Source organism: Physella acuta, unplaced genomic scaffold, assembly GCF_028476545.2.
Source record: "Physella acuta isolate Inbredline_101_S28 unplaced genomic scaffold, ASM2847654v3 ptg000370l, whole genome shotgun sequence".
Classification (NCBI taxonomy): domain Eukaryota; kingdom Metazoa; phylum Mollusca; class Gastropoda; family Physidae; genus Physella; species Physella acuta.
Genome location: NW_026731889.1, coordinates 82,468 through 103,381, shown reverse-complemented (window position 1 = coordinate 103,381; position 20,914 = coordinate 82,468). Strand labels below are relative to the sequence as shown.

The 20,914-nt window shown below is 32.8% G+C and overlaps 1 protein-coding gene across 4 annotated transcripts; it reads left to right on the top strand.

Annotated features, from left to right (window-relative positions):
• The first annotated feature begins 42 nt into the window (after positions 1-42).
• LOC131941702 (coiled-coil domain-containing protein 40) lies at positions 43-19,324 on the top strand. Of its 4 annotated transcripts, none has more exons than XM_059301132.1 (23): positions 43-116; positions 990-1,062; positions 1,432-1,543; positions 2,615-2,770; positions 3,319-3,477; positions 4,132-4,385; positions 5,105-5,188; positions 5,551-5,637; positions 7,577-7,709; positions 8,107-8,264; positions 8,701-8,841; positions 8,990-9,093; positions 9,844-9,994; positions 10,465-10,557; positions 11,170-11,352; positions 11,476-11,721; positions 12,446-12,659; positions 13,142-13,311; positions 13,530-13,621; positions 14,413-14,601; positions 15,323-15,443; positions 16,235-16,393; positions 18,343-19,324. In XM_059301132.1, exons 1-23 carry the CDS (start codon positions 97-99, stop codon positions 18,586-18,588), a joined length of 3,345 nt encoding a protein of 1,114 aa, XP_059157115.1. In that variant the 5' UTR covers positions 43-96; the 3' UTR covers positions 18,589-19,324. The 4 variants fall into 4 exon arrangements, with proteins under 4 accessions (XP_059157115.1, XP_059157118.1, XP_059157119.1 ...); XM_059301135.1 differs by lacking the exon at positions 18,343-19,324 and adding an exon at positions 18,276-18,334; XM_059301133.1 differs by having other exon boundaries at positions 76-116; positions 993-1,062.
• Positions 19,325-20,914: the final 1,590 nt, after the last annotated feature.

Sequence of the window (20,914 nt, the reverse complement as noted above, 5' to 3'; positions counted from 1 at the left end):
TTAATTTTCTATTCTGAAGTTAATAAATAACTCGCCGTCCCTTGGTAGTTTTACACCGTGTAAGCCCTCACATAGCAACAAATCAACAGCTTGAAAATGGCGGACGATCCAAACAGGTTAGTACATTTTTCTTTGTAGATATATAGATCTAGTATTGTTGTTATTGAATTAGAAACATGATATCATTTCGAGTCAGAAACTTAAGCTGCACATATTTTGAACAGATGTGCAGATAATGAATAGGCAAAGTTGTTATTAATTATTATAGAATAGTAGAGTATAGTATGAAACTTGACAGTGACAGAACAACAGAAATGTCTGACTCTGTGTCTATCAAGCAGCAAGAATAAAAAAAAAAAGTATTAAATTAAACAATAATTTACCAACTAGCAAGCTAGTAAACTTATAATAATTAATATTTAGTATTATGCTGATTTATTAATACATTACATATACAAGTAGCTAAGTTTAACCAGTTTTACCCTAAGCCCGGCCTAAGGCAAGCTCTAATAATTTCAATCACATGATCTGAATTTTTAAAATTTAATTTAATTTAAATTAATATTTAGGCCTATAATTCTTAGCACAAAAGGGAAAGGATCAATTTAAAATATAAAATATTTAGGCCCCTAATAAATTAATTATTCATACATTAGAGTTTAGAGACTATCTATACATATAATAAGCTTAAATAAACTAGATCTAGATCTATATTATATTTAATATTTAATTATAAATTTTTTAGAATCTTTATAGAATCTTTTTTACCCCCTGTCACCACTTATAATTTATAATATTATGATTATCACACTTAGCATTTATTGTGATCCTTTTATTTAGTTATTATGTTTTTATCAGAAAGTTAAATTAATACATTTTTAACCCTTAATAAAGTAGACCAAATGTTATTTGTTGACAAAACATTCTTATAATGAAGTAGGCCCTACATGAAATAAGTTTTTAAGTGATTTTTTATTTAATTTTTTTAGCAGCTTCGAGGGTGGAAGTGAAGATGAAACGAAGGAACATACTAACAAGTCTCCTGGTAGTGGTTTAAAATTGGTAAAGTCTTACTTTTATAAAATGGCCTATTGAAATAAACACTTGATTTATAACTGTTTTGACCTACTGACTGTAATCTATGTTTGCTGCTTATTTTTTAAATTAATCTAACCTGGATGGTATCGTGGACATTTAGACTCAACCTATTTAATGGGTTTGCTAAGCGAAAATATGCGTATATATATATATATATATATATATATATATATATATATATATATATATACTCATATATTTGCTATATATACACACACACACATTCTTTTACACTTTTACTAATATAATTTAAAAGTTGGTAAAATGAGTTGTATTTAATTAAAATTGGTTGTGATATCGCTATAACAAATTTAATGTTTATTGTTCATTCAGAAAGTGTCATCCATGATAAGTGCAAAACCATCACACGTAGCATCTACTGAGGCACATAATATCAAGTCTGGTCATGTACTGTCTTTTTCATCTGTGGTTGACATGAAAAGGGGTAAGGGCTTTTTCATGTGTATTACATTTTGTTACTTTTGTTCAATCCTCAATTATTTCTTTTGCTGTCTTAAAATGGGATTTCAATAATTGATGCTCCTATATGCTTCATTCAAGTGCTGTCTATTCTATTTAATATATAAACAGTATTTTTATTTATGTAGCAAAATCATCATAGTTAATTGTATATGTGTTGTTAACTCCACCAGAGTAAACTAGATTTTAAAAGTTTGCTGCTAATCACTAATGGCTTGTGCTGTTTTAATTTGTTTTGTATCTGCTTTCAACTATTAAAAACAATGAAGCATGATTCAAAAGTATCTTAAATAAAACTAGAGAAGTATTGATTTCACTGATGTTTTGACTAGAGTAACCGTAAGAAAACAGAAAATTAGTTGCTTCTTTTATTCCTCATTTGTGTTTTGTCTACATGTGTAAACAGCTGTACCATAGCAGAAAATGTATTTGTACCATTCCATTGGCTGTTTAAAAATGCAATACTCATGCCCTTTAACATTATCTTAATGCTTTCTTTCTTAACTGTTGACTGACAATATTTTGAGACAATTAAACAGTTAAATTAAGGAAAAACAAAAACTTCTTTTAAGTTATGTAACACATAAAAAAATCTGGGTTTTTTCATTGTCTGTTAACAAAATATAGGTGGATTTTCAGTAAAAAACTCTACTTCATCTGCCCCATGACTTTGGTAAAGATGATAATTGACAGAGTAGCAAATAGCATTGGTTGTTTACACAACTGCTGTACCTGTAGTCAATCATGACTTCATTTTGTATATTGTTTACCTCCCCTGCTTAAATTGATAATTTATTTTCAGCTTTGAAACTGAATTGTCACTGCATTATTTTAAGTTTGCTGCTTTTACTGGGCATTAATCTGTGTCATGCATAAGTTACTGTTTCAGTTCTAATGTACAGTGCCACAGTGACTGAAATTCTATTAATGTAAAGAAATTTGTGTACAGTTAACATATATCTTATTACTTTCATTCAGTTCATTCACACAATTTTTCATTAGACTCTCCATTGTGAAAATGTTGTGTACTTTACAGCAACTATTGAGTTGACCAAACGAACTAAGTCTAAGATTATGAATCGTGAGGATTATAGTTATGTTAGTCCTCAGCCCCTGCGCTGGGGGTCAGACACAGCACTTAATGTAGATAAAGATGACGTTGTTAAGTGTTCTTCTGACCAAGACCTGGAAGGTATTAGAGATGAGTTTATATTTACTTTCCCCTTTTTAAAAGGATTGAAACAAGACTTATTTTTTACTTTTAAAAAAAGTTACATTGGATTACTGTTTATTCTCTGTTATATAGATTTTTTTATTGTGAAACTCACTTTATGAATTTTAAAAATTGTTTAGTTAGATGATACACTGTATTAATGGGTTTTAAAAAAAAGTTTTTTTGCCACTTAAAACAAGTTGTTAAAAATGTACTATAAAAATTTCTTAATGTACTACATATTTTTATTCTTATTACATAAGCTTTGCAACCTCTAAAACTTTTTCTAAATGTTTATTCTTTCTTAGAGGATATATAATTTAAAAAATTTAATCTTAACAAAGTAGTCAATATTTACAAAAACATAAACAAAAATGCATTTGCCTATAACTTTATCAACTTAGACATTAATTTTCAAATATTAATTTGGCTGTATACTCTCTAGTCTTAAAGGATATTATATAACTTTAAAATAGATTTTGTCACCAGTCTGTCCTGTGCCTATAAGCTCTTGCTTACCAAACTAGGTACAGTGGCTGCTGCAGCTGACGTTGATCATGACCCTCCAATTCATAAACTAACCATAAAGAAAACCGCATCCATCATGAATGTTAGTAAGATGAATGTGTTTGAGGACATGTCACCTAGGGAGAGGCTATATGCAACACTTGTGGATTTTGATAGCAGTGGGTCCAGTTGCTATAAGCTTTAAGGGATTTTACAAACAGGATACATGAATTGCTTACCCAATTTTTGTGATATTCAATTAAAATTATTTCTTTTAGATAATGATGGCTTCCACATTTATTAGTTAAAAGGTTCAGAAAAAAAAAACAACTAGTGATGTCATTTAATTAAAATATATTTTATTTATCAAGTATGGCTATTTGACATCAAATCGAATAATATGGCACATATGATAAATACATAAACAACAAATAAATTGTAAAGAAATACTAGAATTGTTTAAGAATCTTCAAAATTTATATTTCATTTTTCTCAAAACGAAAATCGGACATCACTGGTTTTTCTTTTTGAGCCCCTCATTTGCTTTAAAGACATGAAGTAACGCAAAAGTACTAAACAGCTAAAAATAATGCTTATTATGTCTGTAAAATCCCTATAGAGTGAGTGGCAGTATTCTGTTACCACAGTTCTAGTTTGAATTCCAGCTCTTGTACAAAGTTTCAGGGATCTTTTTGTTTGTGTTTTTTTCGGTTGCTGACATGAAAGTTAATGTTATTGCACACATGTTTTATAATTGCCTTTTCATTTTACTTTTTATAAAAAAAAATGTTTTCATTTTATTTACTTGAATTTTTAAATATTTTTTTATTTAGAAGACGTAGATTCTGGAACAGTCGGCACTAATAACATGGGCAGTGGGAGTCAGTTTAGTGGCGGCCATGGTGGAGGTAGTGGAGGTGGTGGCGGAGATGATGACGATGATGATGGTGGGGATGATGACTTTGATGATGGTGATGATGATGACGCCAACAGAGAAGGGGAAGTGCAAACGTTTGGGGAAGATGATAACCATGCAACAGATGAAAGTGATAATGAAACCGACTTGGTTGTCTTGGATCCTGATCATGTGAGTTTAAAAAGAAAAGAAAGAACTTGAAATGATGAGAGTTAAATACTTGTATATTTAAAAAACATATATAGATGTATATATATATACATACTTTTAAAATATATACATTCATGTAAATATAATACCAGATGATCATTAGTTATTTCCCTTGTGTGGTGAGTAAACTCTCTTTAAGTGATTGGTAAATTTCATGTTAAGACTGCAAACAAATTCAAATATGTAACTTATTGCCTACACCTGCAATTTCACATTTGTCAATGGAATGATGTATACATTGACAATAACCCATTCATGTTTAGCATACAAATTATTTCCATCCTAAATCCATTTTCATTTTCAGCAATCTTGATAGTTACAATTGAATATGAGTAAAAAAGAGTATATCTTAATGCAAGATATAATATATATATATAATGTAAATTTTCATACAAAATGAATTTATTCATTAAATATATTATTCACAACCTTTTTTTTCCAAACTATCTGTGTATGTCTTTATTCCTGTTGTTTAAAATTTAGCTTGTTGCTTTTGAAAATATTTTGCATTGTTTTTCTGTGATTTACTGCTTCAGACAAACTTTCAGTTCTATTATATTAATTTAGTTTTATTCTGAAGAAATTTGAAGTTAAAATTTTAAAGATATTTTTCTGATTAAGGCTGTGGTTAAAATAAAATGTTATTTTTCTTCAGTTTAATTTTTCCAAATGTTTTTCAGCCTTTGATGAAAAGATTCCAAGCAGCATTGAAAGCACATTTGACCAAGCAAGATGACAAAATGACACTGGAATATAGAGATTTGGTGAGATTTCAAGTGTTGGTTATGTTTGCTATGATAATAAAAACACAATTATGGTATTTACTTATTCTATTTTCCCACTTCTTCCCCTCCCTCCTGCTTAATTAGATTTGGGAATGTAAAGCCTGAAAAGATGATTGCTAACAGTTTTGTAATTCCGTGCACCCAGAGACTGGTTCATAAGTTACTCCTTACTCTTTTCACTTAAATATTAAGTAAAACAAAAACCAACAAAATATTAGCTTTTCTGCTTGATAAGTTTAAATTATTGAATTATCTTTTATTTTTATTGAATATTTTCATATCTATCTAGGTAAAAATAAATAATCGCTAGGAAAATAACAATGTAATAATTTATCACTCAGAGTGAAACTTTGAAGATGAAGAAGAAAGAAAGAGAAGACATTGGTGTAGAATTATATGGAGTCCAACAAGAACTTGCCAGATATCAGGTGACCCCCATTAGTTTGTACAAGTTTTAACATAATATAGTATAATACCCTGTCTACACTTACAAGTTGAATTTGAGAACTTGACCTACTCATGTAGGTACATAGAACTTGTTGCTACATTCAAAATAACTATTTCCGAGTTCACTACCAGAGCTGATGGTATGTACTTCATGTTGGAATATATTTAGCTAGCCTAAAAAATACCTTATTGAAAATATTCCAATATTTTTTAGACTGATGATAAATTTATCTTTAATATTTAAACTGTTATTTTTATATTGTACCTTTTTGTTTTAATATTTTCCAAGTTACTTTCAAATTGCAGCTAAACAGTTTGGTTTCTATATCAATAAAGGTTGATTTGATTTTTGTTTTCTTTGTTGCAAACATGATATATATTTATTTAAATATTTCACTTTTTCCTGCTGTTTTATTATCAATAGCAACAGTGGCGGAACTAGAAAAAATGGGCCACCCCGCAAAAAATTTATTTGGGCCCCCAATATATATATATATATATATATATATATATATATATATATATATATATATATATATATATATATATATATATATATATATATATATATACAAACACAATACGAACATCGGGTTTTGAAAAAAAAAATTCAATTTAATCTAATCACACCAACATGTCATGTGTATGAGTGCATTGGTCTGTTTTGAAAATCTCTGTTTTCATTTATGTTTAATACTTCTAATAATTAAGTCGATCAAAAGTATATAAACCATGAAGCTTTATATAAGTAATGGTGTCTCGTGTTATGTTTATTTTTATGTTTTTTTTGTATTTATATTATTAATTTTAACTACGTTTCATTTCTATACTATACCATTATTTAGTACATATTTTTAAAAATAATAATTAAGACCAGTAATTGCTGTTTAATTTGATTATTACAAATCTATTAAAAAGAGCTTTTGAGCAACCCTTATTGACTATTTGAAAAAGGGAAATAATTTATGGAATTGGTTTGAACGTTTGCCTATCTTTCACACTACAGCTAATGTGTATATTTTTTTTTTACATTTTTTTTACGCAACAGCATGTCTTAGCTACTATATAACATCACTACAGTATTAGATCTGTTATCTGTTTGTTATTTACAAAACCACTATCAAGGTGCCAGTGACGAAACTAATGTATATATATATATATATATATATATATATATATATATATATATATATATATATATATATATATATATATATATATATATATATAATTTGTGTATTTATTTGAGACTTATGCCTTGTTTTCTAGAACAGTGGTTATTAAACGTAATCAATGTCGGCACTTTATTTCTTGGATATCAGTTGTTGGAGCGTTAGCTTGTCTACACTACCACCGATATGAGCCAGCTTAGTTGTTGAGGCGCTATCTATTCGCTTCTTGTAAGGCTAAGAGCGGGAGGGGAGGTCTGAGAAAGGAACTTAAAAGGGACAACAAAGCACCGATCTGCTTTTATTCACCAGTACCAAATTTGGGATGGTCTCAAAATGCCGTCTTAATATCTAGCGGCCTCTCGCGCAATTGATGTTTTTTCAAAAGAATTTTGCCGACAACAGCGTGTGTTTGATTGTAGGAAAAAGAATATACAAGAGCGTGGGATGGTGTCTATAGAATAAAAATACTCCAACCGCAGCTACAGTATTCTTTTTTCAAAACAACCATCAGGTCAAAAATGCAAGAAAATTAATTTTAACTATAAAAAAATGATTATGGGCGGCTCTGGGCCCCCTAAACGGCGTGGGCCCCCCCGCATTGCGGGGTCTGGGGCCCCGGAGTTCAGCCCCTGGTTGCACAATTTGTGACAGTACTATGTCCAATGTGTAACCCAGACAAAATCTACCCCATCAGCCTAGACCTTGTTGATAGAAAAAATAAAACTTATAAAAGTGATACTGTCAACAGCTGATGCTTGAAGAAAAACACGACCACGTGGCCCAGATCAAGCAGAATCGGCAGAAACAAGAACAGGATCTGACAGACGTGCAGTCTATGTACAAGCAGCTACAGAACAATGTCAACAAGGAGAGGAAAAAAGGTTTTTATATTGCACTCCGCTCCCCCCCCCCCATGCTAATGTTATTTCTTTCTTCTTCTTCTTTATTATTAATTCTAGTATTGGAAGAGGTTCCTCCAACGCAATTAAGTATTACGTGTCAACTTGTTTTGCTCCCTAATGTTATTTGAAAGATGACAAATCTTGTCTGTTGATACTGTGCTTAATTGCTGACAATTGTCATTGATTTACATGTAGCAAGAACAGAAGTATGACATATGGTCTAAATGAAGTACAAAATTAAAACTTAAAAATAATCTTTTTATTTCTTTTACTGTATCTCAAGAATTATTTTTTACATAAGCACCCTTCAGTCATTAATTCGAATTTTTAATCGCATAAAGATAATTTTGAGTAACTGTCTGGTGATATTTTTAAGGCTCTGAGCTGCAGAGTGAGGTTGAAAATTTGGCACTCAGACTCTATTACCTGGCCAGTGCAAAAGATAATGTCAGATCAGACATCTCTGTCATGCGACGTGCAGCAGAAAAAGTTGAAGCCGAGGTGGCTAAAGCAGAACAGGAGAAACAAAGACAGGTCAGTCTAATCACCAACATTCACATAAAGTGATACAGATGTCTTTTTATCTTGTTTCTTTCTATATATCTCTGAAAGCTACTAGTTTAGTTCCTGAACAGAATCTATAAGACATGAGTTTACCCAGCTATAATGGGTATCTGGCTTGAGTTAGAAAAAATAAAGGTTAGCTGGGTACAATGGTTTCAGATTCCATAATCAAAGAAATAGAAGAACTCTACTTCATCTGCCTTACATCTATGTCCTTTATTAATTTATTGTTTTAGAGACTCTTTATAAAAGCTTATGACCCATTATTTCATTAAAATGGTAACTATCTTTAACTGATAGATTTACTCCACAAGAGTATATTAAGGGCTCAGCAAATTTTATATCTTTTGTTACAATTATTTGATTGAAAGACAAACACAGACATCTTTATTACTTTCACTTTCAGGATTTGTACGTGGATCGCCTGGTTGAAGGTGTGGACAGGCTCAAGGAAGAGATAGCTATGTACGAGGCACAGATCAATGCTCAGTCAGAAGAAACAAAAGCAGCAAAAGAAAGTCTTCTCGAGGCATACATGGAAATAGAGGTGTTTTTTCTTTTTCTGTTTAGAAGAGCTATTCATTGTAATCAAATAATCAACATCATTAGATGGGTTTCTTAAAAATATCATTGTGCATTTTTAAAAATTAATCCTTGGTTTTTAAAAAAAAATGTTTGCCTCTTGCTTTGATCAGGCTATAAATTTAGAGAAGAAAGATCTGTATCAGAAGTGGAACAGCTCACTGATTGGGATGAGGAGAAGAGATGAGGCTCATTCAGCAATGATGGATGCTCTAGGGTAAGTGGTAGCCTGCTATCCCACATTATCCCAAGCCCCACAACCTTAGCATTAGTGGAATAATAGAATATCAAGTAAAAGCAAGCCAAGGGAAGTAATAGCTAGCAAAGGGATGTAATATCTAGTCAAGGGAAGTAATAGCAAGCCAAGGGAAGTAATAGCTAGCAAAGGGATGTAATATCTAGTCAAGGGAAGTAATAGCAAGCCAAGGGAAGTAATAGCTAGCAAAGGGATGTAATATCTAGTCAAGGGAAGTAATAGCAAGCCAAGGGAAGTAATAGCTAGCAAAGGGATGTAATATCTAGTCAAGGGAAGTAATAGCAAGCCAAGGGAAGTAATTGCTAGCAAAGGGATGTAATATCTATTCAAGGGAAGTAATAGCTAGCAAAGGAATGTAATATCTAGTCAAGGGAAGTAATAGCAAGCCAAGGGAAGTAATATCTAGCCAAGTGAAAGGAATGTAATATCTAGCCAAGGGAAGTAATAGCAATCGAAAGGATGTAATATGCTATGCCTTAGTCTTCAACACTAGAGAAACCAATAATATGCTATACCACAATATCCCATGTGGAATAACCTTAGCACAAGGGGAAGTAATACACTTATCCCACAACATTTTATGACATTAATGAAAGTAATAGCAAGCAGTATCACAATGTCCCCAGTACTAATATTCTTATCAAAAAACCTCACTATAAAAAAATGTAAAGTACCATTGTGTTCAATTTCCCCTATGAATATTTTCATCAGCCAACAAGAGCAGTACATCCTAACACTAGCTACAGAAATTGAGGGCTACAAGAAAAGTATTCAGAAGGAGCAGGAGCAGAATGAGAAACTGACACACATCCTCAATAAGACAGAGCGAGAGATTGAGGGAGCAAAGAAGCACAGAGCACAGGTAGAGTGATATGTTATGCTATAAATTTATAAAACATTGTATGTGTTGTATGTATGTGTTGTATGTATGTGCTGTCAAGCACTGGATGGTACGATCAGATTTTCATTCTGGTTTAAAGCATTATTACAATATGCCATTTTGAAAACAGATCTATTTGATATCTTGAAAATTAATTTTTATCCTGATATTTAACAGTGTTAAATAAAAATGAAAATTTGATATCTTGAAAATTAATTTTTATCCTGATATTTAACAGTGAAAATGAAAATCTAAAAGGAACTTTTTATTTTATAGTTTAATAACAGTACAGTAAATGACACACTGATAGAAAAAAAGAAGAATCTAGATAACATAATTCTCATACCACTTGAAACTATTATTTTAATTATTGAAGGAATGTTGTTAAAATGGGGAAAATAACACAAATTAATTTTTGTTGTGTAATTGCCTTACATTTTATCTTTGTACAGGTTCAAGCCAAGCAAGATGCCCTAATGTCTGAGTACACAACATACACTCGCATGCTACAGGAAACTGAACAGGCTCTTGGTCGAGCTATGGCTGTAAGTCACAGTTATTGTGTTGTTGTTTTTTTGACAAAGTGGAGAATGCTGAGATCGTCCTGAGAGAAGGAACAGAAGTTTCAAAATATTTATCCAGTTTTTTATTTGTTCTTTGCCCTAATTGTCCCAACAGAAATGTGTGCATAGAAACAAGCATAAACATTTAGAAAAAAACCTTTCTTATTTCTTCTTATATTTAGGACAAATCCCCTTTATTGTTTCTTTCATAAAGGACAAATCCCTTATTTTCTTTTATGAAATACAAATCCTGTTTATTTATTTTTTTACATTTAGGGAAAATTTCTGTTCATTGTTTCTTATAATTATAGGACAATGCTCTTTTATTGTCTCTTACTATTAAGACAAATTCTTTTCATTGTTTCTTTCATAAAGGACAAACCCCGTAGTTTCATTAATGAAAGACTAATCCTGCTTTTTTTTTAGGACAAATAGGACATTAAATGTTTCTTACAATTAGGACTAAATCCCTTTTATTATTTCTTACATTCAAGACAATGCTATGAGAGTATTTTATCTCTAATATTTAGGACAATACCCTTTTGTTGTCTCTTTTTATTAGGACATATTCCTTGTATTGTTTCTTTCTATTAGGACAAAGCCCTAAGATGTGCTGAAGTTGCAACACTGAGGAAACAGATTGAGCAAGAGCACCTAGCCAAGGCCAAACTTGAAGATGAAATTCTAGAACGCATGCGAGCCCAACTGACCTTAGACAAAGCAACTTACTACAGCAAAAACCTCATCAAGAAAACACGTGATGCCACCAAAAGATTGGTATGTTTGTTACATGGCATTTTTTTTAAAATCCAGACTACTCCTTTTATTTTCTGCTAAATTTTTTTTTTCGACTCAAAGCTTCAATTAAAGTCTGAAGGTAACAATTTTGTCCTGTTCTAGGAAACAGAGATAGCCGATGTGGAGAACTCAATCGCACAAGCAACTCTGGAAGCCGTTACCATTAAAAGTCGCTCGGAGCGCCTGAAGAAAGTGTTGGATGGACTAGAGAAACAAATCAGTGAGCAGAACGCCATCATCAACAAGAGCGAGCAGGAGATTGTCAAGAGGAACGCCGTGATTGAGCGCAAGCAGAATCAAGTGGACAGCATGAACAAGAAACTCACTCAGATGATCGCAGCTGCTGGCGTAAGACAACTTTTTTATTTCCTTTTAAATTCAGGGTCGTTTCCTGTAGTAAAGTAACCGTTCCGAATCTGGTGGTCCATGGGGTAGATGAAATAGAGTTCGCCTGTTTCTGTGACCTTGGCATATGAAAGGATAGTGTTGTCAGCACTATGCCTAGCCGCCTTTACTAACTTGAGTTGGGTGCCCATCAGAACTGGGTGGAGTCAGGGACAGCCTCCAGGGTCTGAACTCAAGGCCTTGTAAAAATAAAATCAAGTGCATTCATGTGAAACTGTTTGTTTCCCTTTAGTTTTGTTCATTTTTCGAGCATTGGAACAAGTTAAATATTGATTTATTAATAGACCCAAATAATGTTGAAATGATTTTTTTTTCAAAATATATCTATAGTGTACTTTCCATTTTAACAATTTTGTATGTTACTATGTGAAATTACCCCCCCCCCCCCCATCAATTACCCCCGACATTACCCCCCAGAGCAAAACTACCCCCTGTCAATTTGTCAATTCCACCCTACCCAATTTGGGATAAGTTAGGGTTAGATGCTGGTTTAGAGTTGGTGTTAGGATTGTGGTTGGGGTTTTGGGGTTAGGGATGTTTAGCATTTGAGGGGGAGGGGTATTGACAGGGGTAATGTTGGGGTGGCAAATGTCCTTGGGGGGTGTATGATGAGGGGTAATGCCTTAGACCCATCACTACACACTTAAATGTTGAACTCATCCAACAGGGAGTGGAGCTGGGTCCTCTAGAGATCCAGGTGAACTCGCTGGTCAAATCCATAGAGGCCAGGAACCAGGAAGTCCTTGACCTTCAGCAACTGTGGCTGCGCCAGCAGACGGAGCTGGTCAGGCTGTGCCAGACCAAGGACAAGGAGATGCAGGAGCTGGTGGCGTCCAGGAGGGAACTGACCATCCTGTCACAGAAGAAGATTAGGACAGAGAGTAAGTTACCGTGGTAACAGTTAGAACAGAGAGTAAGTTACCATGGTAACAGTTAGAACAGAGAGTAAGTTACTGGGGTAGCAGTTAGAACAGAGAGTAAGTTACCATGGTAACAGTTAGAACAGAGAGTAAGTTACTGGGGTAGCAGTTAGAACAGAGAGTAAGTTACCATGGCAGCAATTACTATGGTACCACCATATAGTATAAAAATGATATTAAGTGCTGGTCTGTACTATGTGCTAGTGTTAATACCATCTAGCATAAAAATTAAATTATGTGCTTCTCTCTACAATGTGCTAGTGCTAATAGCACTATATAGCACTGAAAGCTATGTGCTACTCAGTACTATGTGCTAGTGCGAACACCATATAGCAATAAAAATATGCCACACTGTGCAGTGTGCTAACACAATATAGCACTGAAAACTATGTGCTACTCTAAACTATGTGCTAGTGCTAACACCATGACCTCTCTCTGATCAGACGACATCGAGCAGCAGCACCGTGAGATGTGCGAGATTGAGCGCAGCGTGCGCAACATGAGGAATGACATCATTAAATTAAATGGCTTGCTTCACAAGGAGAAATGTATTGGAGAAGAGCTAGAGCAGGGAAACATTTTGATGGAAAATGCTTTTATTGCTAACCTGCAGGTAACTCTCAATACTTCTTTAACCAGATTATCTTCTCCTGGATAGTTTAAGTGTACAGAAATATTAGTTTGAACACTCCACCTTTGCTTTAAGTGCGTTATTATCTCCCCTTGTATAGAGTAATTATATAGAAATATTAGTTTGAACACTTCCTCTTCTGATTGGCTCTCTTTAAATCTCTATGTAAAATATGTGTGACCTCTGACTTGATATTTAAGACATCAGAACTTGAGTCCATTCAACTGCAAGCTAAACTGGATGACATCAAAGATGAAAAGGAAAGACTCCTCAACAGTCTCGTACAAGCAGAGTAAGTTTTTTTTTGTTTTCTTTTTTGTTGGGTTTTTTATTTTCTCCTCAAGTCAGCCTTACACCAACATAAATGTTTTATTAAACGCTTGATAAAACTGTAGCTCCTTGTTCAGACAGTTGATGCCACATATTTTAAATTAAAGCTAAGTTAAATCATATATAATTTAAAAAAAAAATATTTCAGAATATCTTAATATACCTAAACTATTTTGCAACAAGCAAAAATGTCTATTCTAATGGATAAAATTTACAGATGTTCTTGCTTAAATGTTTGTTAATCACACTTTATCTACCTGTTGATTTGTGGTGACACAGGATAAACCAGTTGATAAAGCAAAGTTCCTTCAGAAAACCACTAATGAACCAATTATCTATTTACACAATTTATGTTGGGAAAGAGTAGGGTAAAAAAATCTTCTACACTAAAGAAAATTATGAAAACCTCTAATGAACCAATTATCTATTTACACAATTTATGTTGGGTAGGGTAAAAATCTGCTACCGTAATTATGTTGGAAAAGAGTATAGTAAAAGTCAGCCAAACTAATTTGAGATAATTTTTGTGGATAAAAGAGTAGGGTGAAAAATCTGATGAGCAGTTGTCATCCCTTAGCTGTCTGAGTCAATGAACATATAAGGTTGGACACACCAATTGTGGTCAGTTCCATGATGTGAAGGTTGACATACTCAGCCGCAGGTCCTCTGCAGTGGTACCACAAAAATAACTTTGAGAACCTCTGACAAAGTGGCAGCAGCAACACATCACAAATGTTAATTTTTCATTTGCAGACGTCAGATTATGCTGTGGGAGAAGAAGACCCAGCTTGCTAGAGAGACTCGCGCAGCTGTTGATTCAGAAGTAGGTCAAGGTGAGATGAAGGCCATGAGGTCAGAGATCCACAGGATGCAGGTCAGGTTTGGTCAGCTGATGAAACAGCAGGAGAAGATGATACAAGACATGGAGAAGTCTGTCTCAAGGTCTGTCTGTTGTCTGTGTCTCAAGGTCTGTCTTTTGTCTGTGTCTCAATGTCTGTATTTTGTCTGTGTCTCAAGGTCTGTCTTTAGTCTGTGTCTCAAGGTCTGTCTTTTGTCTGTGTCTCAAGGTCTGTCTTTTGTCTGTGTCTCAAGGTCTGTCTTTTGTCTGTGTCTCAAGGTCTGTCTTTTGTCTGTGTCTCAGGGTTTGTCTTTTGTCTGTCTCGAGGTCTGTCTTTTGTCTGTGTCTCAAGGTCTGTCTTTTGTCTGTGTCTCAAGGTTTGTCTTTTGTCTGCATCTCTATTTCTGTTATGTATCTTACTCTAACTAGTATATTATTGCAATAAATTAAATATTGTATATCTAAATAACTATTCATTTTACTGCAAAAATAAATAAATATTTATATATGTGTGTAGTAAGCCCTTTTGGTTTGATCTTTTTATTATTCAGTCTTTGTTTTAGTTTTTTACCTTTGATGCATTAACCCTTTAATTCTTGTGGTCTCTATAGCATCTAAAATACAGTGAATATCCCAAAAAATTTTCATTGTTACATTTAAAAAAAATTATTTCAAGTTATTTATCTATTTTTAGACCATCCAGTACATATTTTTAGACTATTGTATTGGCTTTAATTGAACAACTTACTTTAAACTAGCAGATGGTGACCAACAAAACCTTACTTAGTATCTGTTTAAAGTACATGATGTTATTTATATTCACAGACGTGATACAATAGTAACTCAGGGTGATGCACTGTCCAAACAGAAGAAAAAAGTTGTGACCAAAGGCAATTTTGAAAGACAAATGATGGAAATGAAGAAGAAAATCAAACAAACCATTCAGGTTTGTCCATCTTTGTTTATATTATTGAAGTTGAAGCTCCAATGGTGCCAGGTTTATCTGTTGTATTTTATTTTAATTTGATTGTCTATGGGATAACTCAAAATGAAAACTTGATGAGAAACAAACTTGTCTCCCCTGAATCAATTCTTTTGAGCTCTTATATTTTGATGGTACTTATTTTGTCATCGATAAATGCAAACTTTCTAGTCATGCCCTACAGTGCACAGTTGCTAATCTTACATCTTCAAATCTGTATTAAGTCTGACCAACAGCAAGAAGCTTTTGACTTCCGTAAGGGTCCTTGGCCATAGTACTGCTCAAGCAATCCTTTCAAATTCCATAATCCGATATATTGTACTTCTTCTGAACTATAAACTTTTAGGTTCTAAAAGGGCAATAACTAAAACTTAGAAGACATTTTTCTATTTTATCTTATAGATTTAAAAATTGTATTAATTCTTAGGATTTTATTTACATCAAGGTTAAGATATTTAATTAACAATTTGTCAAATAGTTTTGCTTTGCCAACATAAAATATTTTATAAATTGAAATAGAGAAAAATCAATACATTTTTGCGTGTGTGTTGAGTTACCCACCTTACGTTGTGTTACCTCCCTTTACAATGTTTTCGTGCAGCTGATATTACTAGTACTAAGTTTCTAATATATATTTAAGAGGCAAATAATTGTGATAATAGGTTTCCAATATTTCTATTAAGAGGCAAAAATTGTGATTAATTAATTTTTAATAATAATAAATTATTATAACGAGCATCCAATGTTTTCCCCAGGAGGCCAATGACTGTGACAATGAAATCAAAGAGTTGAGAGACCATCAGCTACTGATCAGCCAGCAGCTGGAGGAGAAACAGGTCAACTGCCAGCAGCTACAGAGTGCCTCAGACACGCTGGATGGGGATGTTGAGAGAACAATGGAGATCAAACACAGGGTGAGTGGTGTGTGGCTATGTTAGGTCTACAGACACGCTGGGTGGGGACGTTAGGTCTATAGACACACTGGGTGGGGACGTTAGGTCTACAGACACTCTGGGTGGGGACGTTAGGTCTACAGACACACTGGGTGGGGACGTTAGGTCTACAGACACACTGGGTGGGGACGTTGAGAGAACAATGGAGATCAAACACAGGGTGAGTCATGTGTGGCTATGTTAGGTCTACAGACATGCTAGATGGGGATGTTGAAAGAACAATGGAGATTAAACACAGGGTGAGTGTTGTATGGCTATGTTAGGTCTTCAGACACACTGGGTGGGGACGTTAGGTCTACAGACACGCTGGGTGGGGACGTTAGGTCTTCAGACACACTGGGTGGGGACGTTAGGTCTACAGACACACTGGGTGGGGACGTTAGGTCTTCAGACACACTGGGTGGGGACGTTAGGTCTACAGACACACTGGGTGGGGACGTTAGGTCTACAGACACACTGGGTGGGGACGTTAGGTCTACAGACACGCTGGGTGGGGACGTTAGGTCTACAGACACTCTGGATGGGGATATCAAACACAGGGTGTTGTGTGGCTATGTTAGGTCTACAGACACTCTGGATGGGGACCCATGTGCCAAGTTTCAAACAAATATGTCAGTTAAAAGTGGCAGAAACTTTGCTCGCCATTTTCAATCAGACCAACACAAAAATTTATAAAAAATGCTTAACTACAAGCTTTTATGTAATAATGCACTAAAAAGGAGAAAATTAGTAGTTCATAATTATGTAATTAAAGAGAATAATTTTTTTGTCCTTTTTAGTGCATTATTACATAAATGCTTGTTATTAAAACATTTTTTATGAATTCTTTATCAATACTTTAAAAATGTTAAAGTAATAAAATTGCATGATAAAAAAAATTGCACACCAAATGGACAGGTAATATTGTGAGTATAATAGGGCGGTAAATAGGGGAGATTTTAATAAATCTTTAAAAAATTAATTAAGCTTCTAAGTAAGTCAAATTTGATGTCAAATTGCATTGTCATTGAATTTTTGCTTGAATTTTTTTTTTATAATATGCTATTAAACATGTTCTTTTAATTAATAAAGAAATATTTTTCAATAGTTAAAATAAAGTATTGAATAAATCAATAAAACTATTAAAAAATCCCCTTATATAAATAAAGTGGGGAAATCATTCACATAAACATTCGATCTAGGAAATCAAAATTTTAAAACTGTATATGTATCTAATTTTATTAATTGTCCATTAAATTTGTATAATGTGGAAGAAAACTTGATAAATAATTATTTTAGATTTAACATAAAATTGTTTCTTACTTCCCATTTATAAATTTTAAAGCTTAAGGGAAACAACCTATATTAAAAATGTCTAGCAATAGATTATGTCAGTAGTATTAAAAATAAAAGTATAGACAATTGTTTATTAGTTTGCTAAACTTAAATATTGAAGCCTTTATATGATTGACTCATCTTAATATTTCATGCATTTTAGAATCATCATTTGGCCAATTTAAATAGAAACACTTTATAATATAAAATGCCTAATTTTAGACAAGTGAAATTTAAAGTTTAACACTGCATTTATATTCTGCATCTTCTGTCATTTTTTTTCCCCACAAGCAATTTAAATTTTCAAAGTTAAAAATGTAAATCTAATCTTCATAATAACAAGCTTATATATATACATATATATATATATATATATATATATATATATATATATATATATATATATATATATATATATATATATATATATATATGCACTAAAAATAAGAAAATAATATTTCATGTTTATAATCATTTTAAAATGATAAAATGTATTTAATTGTCTACAAATCCCTATTTTTATTGACAGAACATGAATGAACTATTGGCCAGATAAAATGTATTTAATTGTCCACATATCCCCATTTTATTGACAGAACATGAATGAACTGTTGGCCAGACAACAGAAAATGAAATACTACCAGCAGGTTAAGGATGGCAAGTACACCATGATGTGCCGCTCCTCTTCAGCCCTGGAGCTGGAGGCCAGGAAACAGGAGGAGAGAATCCAGGCCTTGTCTGCCATTGTGGATAAGCTCAACTCGGAGTTCCCCCATGCTCAGCCCGCCCTGAGAAAAGCCTCAGTAGCTCTGGCATCTCGACAGTCCCCCGACGACGCTTAAAGCAATATCGTGTCATGTGATGTCACTTAAACTAGGACTATGCTTAAATGTCACATACACCACCACTATGTTTAAAGCATGATTATGTTATGTAATCTCACATAAACTACCACATTGCTTAAAGCATGCTTGTGTCTTGTAATATCACATACACCACCACTATGCTTGTGTTATGTAATGAGTCATAAACTACCACTATGCTTAAAGCATGCTTGTGTCTTGTGATGTCACATACACCACCACTATGCTTGTGTTATGTAATGTCACATAAACTACCACTATGCTTAAAGCATGCTTGCATTATGTCATATCACATAAACCAGGACTATGCATGCTTGTAATATCACATAGATTCTGTGAGATAACTATTCATATATTATATATTATGACTTTTTATGCACATATTTGGATAAATTCATTACACTATGTTCTGTGATAATGTCATTAATTTATGTTGTATGATAAAAATCATGAAAGTATGCTGTGTTAAACAATAAAATATATTGCAAAGTCATGGATGGATGATAAAACTCATTCTAATATACTGTGTGATAAAGTCATTCAGTTATGATGTTATGGTTGTATTCAACTCTCATAAAAACTTGATCAAATTGCTGTAAGGGGCACTATCACTATCAGTTCCTTGACTAGGGCACACACATAGTACTTGTCACATTTTTCCTCTGTTGTACTTGTATTCATAAAAAGATTGCTAATTAAAGATTCATTAATTTTATTTTTGTTTTGTGCTAATTACTGAAGTATTGCAAATAAAAATTTAAATTTACAAATAGGCCTATCGGGTAAGAAAAAATGTGTATATATATGTATATATACATATACATAATATATATATATATATATACATATATATATATATATATATACACATGAAAGGTGTAATAATGCATACAAGACATGACATACATCGCGTCATATATATATATATATATATATATATACACTATCGCCATGAAACTTTAGAAATTTGCTGAGGATACTCATGGGGAGGTTTCTGCAATTTTTTTTCTCAAATTCGCATGGGTGGTCCCCCGGCATGCCGCTGCCATGTTATTTAGCGCCCTAGGCAAAACTTCTTAAAACGCCCCCTTTCACACAAATTAATTACTAAAACATATGTTCAAGAAAACAATTAATTTGAAAGTGACATTAATTTATTATCAATTGCATACACGTTATAAGCAGACATCAAAATCAAATTTCACTTGTCTCCTTCGTCTCAAAAGTTTGTACTAATTCCTTCAATTCCAGTTTGCAAGTGAAATCACATTTTATTGAAATTGTTGCTAAGTCCACGAGCCTAGTTTGTACTTTACGATATAGCCCCCCCCCCCCCCCCCCCCCCCCTTAGAAAATTTCAAGTGCTCCTTCCCGGGAGAATATAGTCTGGAAAAAAACACTGAAAAAAAGTTCTTATAGTGTCGAGCTCCCTGCAGTCCTCCCAAGGTGAGTTCCAGAATGAAACTTACCTGTTTTAATCTTTAGTATTGCAATCTACAACGGCTACTGATGTATTTGTTTTTCAACTTGATAATGTAATTGTAAAATGTCTATATTGTGTGATTATGAAACGCTTTTTTTTTGTTTTTGAAAAATAAAAGGTTATAATAGATTCCAGCCTAAAATTATTATATATGAATCCTTTTGGCGAGGGTGAAAAATATGAAAGGACAATTAATTAATATTTAATTTACGACTAAGACTGTGTCAACTAACATTTAGTATTGCAATCTACAACGGCTTCTGATGTATTTGTTTTTTAACTTGATAATGCTAAAAAAAAAACCTTCCAAACTATTTTGAACTTAAGCTCTATATAATTTTTACTATAGCAAATAATAACTTAAAGTTGTATTTATATGTAAGCGGTCAACCTAGGGTGCAGGAATTTGAAATGAATGTAAAGTTAATCAACGAATTATCTCCCATTTAAAAATCCAAATAATAAAATTTTATTCAAGGGCAATAACTTTCACAAGAATAGCTAAATTAACCAAGTGTAACTAAGACAGGTTTGAAAAACACAATAAAACGTTCTAAATTTCATTACGTTATAATTATAATAAGTTTTTATATTAGCTATGTAACCTTGTAAAAACAATATATTCTACTTATTATATACTTAACTGTAGGTTCTGTTCGAAAACCTAAAAACTATAGCTTAATTATAACATAATTCTATCCAATTTTGGTGAGATACATTAAATCTGTCCTTTAGTTACAATTTAAAAGACCTTTCAAATACTAAAATTCTCTATTGTGAACACACGGACACGCCTTACGGGTGATCCGATGCATAGCACAA

Excerpts from the sequence above, each read along its gene's own strand:
- LOC131941702 (XM_059301132.1), top strand. The coding sequence starts at position 97 with ATGGCGGACGATCCAAACAG. Across the intron at positions 3,478-4,131 it reads ACTTGTGGATTTTGATAGCA|AAGACGTAGATTCTGGAACA; the intron begins GTGGGTCCAGTT and ends TTTTTTATTTAG. Across the intron at positions 8,842-8,989 it reads AGGCATACATGGAAATAGAG|GCTATAAATTTAGAGAAGAA; the intron begins GTGTTTTTTCTT and ends TGCTTTGATCAG.